Here is a 7,372-nt window from a genome sequence, read left to right as displayed (position 1 = left end):
TTATTATCAAATAAAATCAACCCTTAGTTATCTTAAATTCCTGAAGACATTTGCAGTGGAAATGTTTAACTGGGGTACATGGTATGTGAATGAGAGACTATGAACCTGCATGAGGCACCAGAAGAAATGGCACAGCAGGAGTGCAGGGAGTGATGCATTTGCAGCAAGTCAAGAGATTACAACCAACCACAAAATACAAGAAAGAATATAGGTAAGAGTGGGAAATTGGCAAGATTTGGGTGTAGGGCCAACTGTACTAAATCCTTGGCGTGAGGAAAGCTCCACAACATAAATACAGAACAATAGCAGTGTGATACAACTCAACTTGGCCCTGAGGTTTTCTCAAGAGAGAATATGAAGGATACCAAAGATTGTGCACAATTGTCAACATTCAGGATGAAGCCAGAAAAAGTGATGAGCGCTTGACGAGGGCAGAGCAAGGGCTGACTACTCCGTGACAGTTGGGAGTCAAGCCTGGTAACACGGCCCCTGAGGGAGGGAGCAGGGTGTGCTCATGGGTGGCAGCTATAGTCAACCAAGACTCCAGTTCATCAGACAACATCTGTGGTGATGAGGCAGGTTGAAGGTCAAGCTGGAAAAACCATTTCCCTGGTCAGGATGAGGTCTGGTGGCTATAATCAGGAGCAGACACAGTTGCTGATGACTGGGCATGTCCTCTGTGACAAAGCAGGTCTGAGGTCAAGCCAGGAAGTCAGTTTGCAGCTCAGAGTCCCTGCCAGTGGGGTCTATGGCCAAGGACAGGCATGGCTGTGGCTGAGCTGGGGACCAAGACGACATATGACATAACTCAGGCATGGCCTGAAGGATGCAGAGTGGAGCTGTGCCAGGGTGTAGAAGGATGTCTAAGGTGAGGCTCATCAGGGCCATTAAGGTCTATGAGTGCCCTCAGGGCCCTGACCTTGATAGTTGGTGCCCCTTGTCCTCCTCACCATAAATAACCCTTCCCAGACACATAGATGTTTGTGCTTAAGAGTAAGAAAGACTGAGTATGCATGAGAGTGAAATCTATGGAGAATGACTGCTACTAAAACAGGTCTTTTTTAAAGTAACAAATTGTTGCCTTCTTCTCCATGGTCTTAGGTACCCTTGTTACTTTTGTTGTTATAGCCATATTCCCTTTATTTCTCCAAACTGCAAGAAAACAACTGTGCTTGAATGATTTTTTTGTCATCTCTCTCTTTCTCTCTCTCTCTCTCTCTCTCTTTCTCAAAAGGATCTCTAATTTTGCCAGAGTATTAGGGATAGTACTATTACAAAACAACTGAAATATACTTGCACGTTATAAATAAATCTAATATCACATGGAAGAATTTGTTCCTGTATAAAAGGTAAACTTTTATAAATCCCTGTTTTCTTCTCAGGCAAGCCACTCAGGGTGAGAGGACATCAGAGAAAATAGGAAGGCAGTTCCTGGGCCCTTGCAGGCTCCCAGACCTCCAGCATGGGGCCAAGAGGCTCTCCCTCCAGCATTTTACCTTCTACCATGGGACACAGGACAGGGCAAACTAATTATTAAAAAGTATCAGAAACATATAAGCATAACTAACAGTGGTTTTTATGACAGCAGGATAAAAAGTTTTTTAGAAAATGGGCAGCAAGATATTATTTTCCATGTAATTTTTTTTCATTGAGGATTTATGTCTGTAGTGACTCACAGACCACTGCTGCTGTTCTGCTATGAGAGAGGTGAGCCCTGTAGGCAAAACACAGAACAGGCGAAGAAAGACAGCATGTTCAGACAGAACACTTTTACCTGTACATTTGCTTACAAAAAGATTAAACACCCCAGTGCTGCAAAAGCAGGAATTCTACACAGGAGGGGTTTTGCTTGTTTGTTTTTCTATTACAGGCAGACAGATAACATGCTTAAAGTGGCAGCTGAGCCCTGCGACAGCCTGACTTTGTTCTGTATGTCAAGTTAATGTGCTGTAACTGTGGGAAAGATGTGCCACCTCCCTGAAGCACATCCTTTGGGGTGGAACAGCATCTCCTGCAAACAGCTCTTTATCAGGTAGTCCTGGACAAAACCATTTTTATTTCAAGAAAAAACCCATCAGTATCTTTCCTTAATCATCTGAATAGCAATAAACCCTGAGAGAAAACCATTGCATTCAAAGCTGTACCTTGGAGGAGAGATCTCACTGGAGCATGTTTAAGGGAGATTTTTCCAGCCCTTCTTGAAATTAGAAACTTAATGTATTTTAAAGGGAAAACAATCATTTCTATAATCATAGGTTTCCCTAATCTCAGGGAGGAGGGAAAACATCTTTCAGTGATACACTCAACATACGTATAGCAAAAGTGGAGCAAATTAAGAGACACTCCCTTTTCCCTTGGCTTTCTGGAATTCCAAACCCTCATCAGAGACCGTAATTATTTTGGGAGTCTTTCACTCTTCCCCTCATTAACATGTTTACTTCCTTCTTATACCATTGCATAAATATGTTTGTAATTTTCTCTTCCTGATGTGGCATAATAATTCCACAGCCTGTTTTTGTTTTTAATTCTGTGTGCTGATGAAGTGCTAAAACTGACTTGGCGAATTGCAGAGTGATGCAGACCTTACTGTAGGGAGGGGTTAAGAATTGGTGCACATAAAGAAACGTAATATAAATTTGCAGGTTGATTAATTCTAGTTCCTTTGAGAGATATGTGGCCCTTATAAAGTCCAGCCTTACATCACACAGCATAAAACAACTCTGCCCAATTGCAGTTTTCCCTGCAATACTTTGCCAGCCCTTTTCATAGTTCAAGGCTCTGAGCCAAGGCCATTAAACTTGATTATAGCTGTATTGTGAAGGGTCAAGGCACACATCAGAGCTTGAATCCAGCATCTTAAACACAAGGTTCACTGTATGTCTTCCAATTGTCTTTTGATTTTTGAAATGTGTCAGTTTTTCCCTGTAATGAATTAGAAAATAATGAATAAACAGACTTGCCACAGAACCCTTCCTCCCAATTCCAGCTCCAGAGTACTCCATCCAGCTCTGAGTTCCTCAGTACGTGAAAGACACGGACTTGTTGCAATGAATTCAGAGCAGGCCATGAAGATGATCAGATAGAGCACCTCTCCTACGAAGACAGGCTGAGGGCTGGGTTTTTTGGCATGGAGAAGGCTCCAGGGAGACCTTTTAACAGCCTTGCTGTACCTTAAAGGGGCTTATGACACTAAGTTGAGTGGTGCCATCCCACTCTGGGATGCCATTCAGTGTGACCTGGACAAGCTTGAGAAATGGGTCTATGGGAATCTCATAAAGTTTAATGAGACCAAGTGCAGGGTGCTGCAGCTGGGTCAGGGGAACCCACAGTATCACTACAGGCTGGAGGATGAACAGATGCAGAGCAGCCCTGCTGAGAAGGACTTGCAGTTGCTGATGGATCAGAGACTGGACATGAGCCAACAATGTGGCCTTGCAACCCAGAAAGCCAATTGTATCCTGGGCTGCATCAGAAGCAGTGTAGCCAGCAGGTCAAGGGAGGGGATTCTGATCCTCTACTTTATGGAAATCCCACCTGCAGTGCTGCATCCAGCTCTGAGGTCCTCAGCACAGAAAGGACATCAACCTAGTGGAGCGAGTCCACAGGAGAGCCATCAAGATGTGATTAGAGGGATGGAGCACCTCTTCTATGAGGAAACGCTGAGACAATTGGGATTGTTCAGCCTGGAAAAGAGAAAGCTGTAGGGTGACCTAATTGCAGCCTTCCAGTACCCGAAGGGAACCTACAAGAAAGACGGAGAGAGACTATTTACAAGGCTGTGTAGTGCCAGAAGAAAGGGGAATGGTTTTAAACTGGAAGAGAGGAGGTGTAGATTAGGTATTAGGAAGAACCTTCACTGTGAGGATGGTGAGGCACCGGAACAGGTTGCCCAAAGAAGCTGTGGATGCCCCATCCCTAGAGTGTTCAAGGCCAGGTTGGATGGGGCTTGGAGCAACCTGAGCTAGTGGAAGGTGCCCCTGACCCTGCCAGGGGGGTTGGACTAGACGATCTTTAAGGTCCCTTCCAAGCCAAACCATTCTGATCTTTAAGGTCCCTTCCAAGCCAAACCATTCTATGATTCCATGACGTCTTACAAAAAAAAGCGAGAGCAACCAACAGCTCATTTTTGGGGTTGTATTACACGAACCGTAATTTTTCTACCACACTCGCACGCCTCCCGCACTCCCCACCCCCGGCCGGGGAACCCTTTGGCCCCGCCCCCGGCGGCGCGGTGGGGGTGACGCGCTGTGTCTGCGCCAGCCCCGCCCCGCGGCCGCGCGAGTGCTGCGCGTGGCGGCAGCATGGGCCGGGCCGGCGGGAGCGGTGGGGCGGCGGCGATGGACGCGGTGCGCAGCTTCGAGCGCTGGAAGAAGAAATACACCCGGCGGACGAAGAGGCTGCGGCTGCAGCGCAAGGAGAGGAAGCGGCCCGAGTGGCAGGTAGAGCGGGAGAACATCGCCCGCCTGGTGCAGCGCTACCCCGAGGTACGTCCGGTCCGGTCCGGGGAGCGAGGGGCTCTGTGTGCGGGGCGGGGCGGGGGCGGGCGGGCACGACGGTCCTGCGGAAAAGCGGCTCCCCTCCTCGTGTGGCGCGTCTCGGGATAGGGCTGGGAAGAGGAGGGATGGTATCTGTGTGCGGGTCCTGGGCAGGCGTGGGGAAGCCCCAGTGGTTGGCAGGCTGGTCCTCTGGTTGTCGGCGGGGCCTGTAGGTCACAGGTGTGTCGGGTGATACTGCTGTGTGGCATACAGGATGGCTTTTTACCTCCACGGGGCAGGGATGATGGAAGGATGATTCTTTTCCTTTTTTTCCCCAGGCAGAGGAGGAGGGGGAGTGGTTCTGGTGGAGGTGACTGGCTGTGGAGCCGGGCAGAGTGGGACCCTCGTGGGAGAGTGAGTGGTTGGGGGTGCAGCGAGGAGGACGAGGAGGCTGAAGCAGGTGGTGGAAACAGTTTGCGTGCAGTGGCATTTGGCCCTTCTAACCAGGCAGTGTGCCTTTCTCCGTGTTGGAGGTGGGACACGTTTGTCTCTAAAGAAGGTGCCCGACAAGCAAACATCACACTAGAGGAGTGCGTTGTTTAACCTTAAGTCAGGAAATAGGTTTTTGAATACCAGAGCTGAAGTCAGTGCTGTTGGTTTTGTTGCCCAGATTTCCTTGAATTCCTGTGGGAGATTGTCGGCTTTTGAATGGTACCGATATGTGGAAAGTACTGTAATTGTGGATAACGGGTTAGATGTGCTCTGCCTGTGATGCTGCTCTGCTTCCTACCAAACTTTTGCTGAGTTTGTAGCTGCTGCTGGGGAGGAGCAAGGCAGCTCTGCTTGGTTACACAGCGCTTGGCATAGGTGGTGGTAATCACTTTTTGGTGGTTGTAATTTGATCGAGCAGAAAGTAATGATGAGAGGCATAGAAGAAATGCATGTGTTATTGTGAAGAGGTCACGTTAGCTCCTTTGGTTAAGATTCAGCAAGTTAGTATTCTTAAGGTTAACTTGCTTTACTGTTTGAAAGCAAATGGTATGCTTCCAAAGATGGTCATATTACTGTTTTGAATTACAGATTATTTCTCAAGGGAAAAAAAGGTCTTGTAATTCATTGGCTTTACATTTTTTGATAAAAATTAAAGATTGTAACTATGTAAATGATTAGTACATTCTGTTGTGCATAAATTTTGAGTTAACTTGTTTTGACAATATCTTTCTATTCACTGTAGAAATAGTCAGCTTTCACAGTTACAGCTGGAATTGTTAGAAGCTTGTATTTTTCTGAGTGGGATGACCACTGGTAGATGTGTGTGTCTTTATGGAATGAAAAACATCCTACATTACTACAGTACTGTTGGACTGTTTCTATAACCTAGACTTGAGATGGTTGCCTCTGCATGGTCTCTGGAGGGTCCATGTCTGAGCAAGAGGGAGAAACTGAGTTATAGCAACTTGGCAAAGGCTGTTTATAGAGTTTGTAAACTCTCTACACAGCTCCCTGTGTAGACACCTATAGGCGGACCTATTGTTTATATACCAAATTGCAGTATATACACAATAGATGGCTTTGTGTTTCTGTGTATTTGCATGCAGACAGGGAGTTGTGTAATGAAATTAATTTTGCATGTTGTCAGGCCCTGATAGTTTCTCCATTTAATAATAGTGTGCATTTACTAAATAATGCCATACGCAAAGTAGGCTGCTGTGTTCCGTTAGGGTACTATGGCAATATCTAGCTATTCTTTCTTCTCTATTTCTTGTTTTGGAGTCCCATCACTAGACTTAATACTCTGGGCATTGTTCTCATAGATAAAGTGATCGAATTTAGGGGTTGGCTTTTCCTCTAGTGTAGTAGATACATGTGATCCGAAGCTTAAGTGGTATGTTGCTCCTGTGCACTGAAATTATATGTATATGGTACGGACATATTGAGAGGTAGGAAGAGGATCACCACAGTCATCAACTGCAGGAACTGCTGGCTATTTAGCTTTTTTTTTTTTTTCCTATGAGACTGAATGGCTAAACATGGCACCTATTCATAGAATCGTAGAATTGTTTAGGTTGGAAAAGGCCTCTAAGATTGAGTCCAACCGTTAACCTACCACCACCACTAAACTATATCCCCAAGTACCACATTCACATGTTTTTTGAACACTTTCAGGGTTGGCAATTCCATTTCTTCCCCAGGAGGTATATTCCAATGCCTGACCCTGTCATGTGTCCTAATGACAGTGATGACAATAAAAAATCCTAATTGCTTAGAAGGAGGCAGGAAGAATGCATGAAGTAGAAAATTTATTTTGGGCATTCAATCTCAGAGATGAAGTGACAGAAATATTTTCAAAAATATCTCTGGGAAGCTGGCTCCCAGAAGCTGGCTGGGAAGCTCCTCCACTCGATGCTGCCTCTGCCACTTTGTTCTCCCTATACCCAGCGTATTTGTTCTCCATATACAGTTTTGCCATATTTATGCTGTGTGTGTATTAAATCCCTACACACATCCCCATCTATTACCATAGTTCTTATGGGGAAAAATTGCTTTGCTATCCGTTGTACCACTCTGCTTTGCAGGAAAGTGTCCCTGGCTGATAGTGGAGTATGACTGTGTTGCTTACAATGTATATTAGCAGCAGAGGAGTTCAGAAGAAACACACAAGCAATGAGGGGATGATAAGGGGATGATAGAGCTTCTTTTTTCCATAGTGAGGTCAGTATTCCTTTCTTATCCTCAATAATTTTGGGGCGGTACATCTGGATTATGGTGGGTAGGTGTGCAATTCTCAGACTTTTTAATTTGATTAGTCCCCATTGAGATTTTCTGCAGTAGTCTGTTCCTGTACTCTTAGCATTAACTATTTGGTGTAATACTTAAATGCAGTCACTTTTCCCTGA

General features: G+C 45.6%; 1 protein-coding gene across 1 annotated transcript in view; it reads left to right on the top strand.

The window, feature by feature from the left end:
- Positions 1 to 4,265: 4,265 nt before the first annotated feature.
- Positions 4,266 to 7,372, top strand: part of DDX10 (DEAD-box helicase 10) — a 161,258-nt gene continuing 158,151 nt past the window's right edge. Inside the window, exon 1 of the mRNA XM_017831672.1 lies at positions 4,266 to 4,484. Coding sequence (XP_017687161.1) covers positions 4,302 to 4,484 — 183 coding nt within the window. The 5' untranslated portion in view covers positions 4,266 to 4,301. The remainder of the gene's footprint in view (positions 4,485 to 7,372) is intronic.

The sequence above is a fragment of the Lepidothrix coronata genome, unplaced genomic scaffold (assembly GCF_001604755.1).
Source record: "Lepidothrix coronata isolate B3197 unplaced genomic scaffold, Lepidothrix_coronata-1.0 Scaffold194, whole genome shotgun sequence".
Lineage (NCBI taxonomy): Eukaryota > Metazoa > Chordata > Aves > Passeriformes > Pipridae > Lepidothrix > Lepidothrix coronata.
This window is presented reverse-complemented; position numbering and strand designations above follow the sequence as displayed.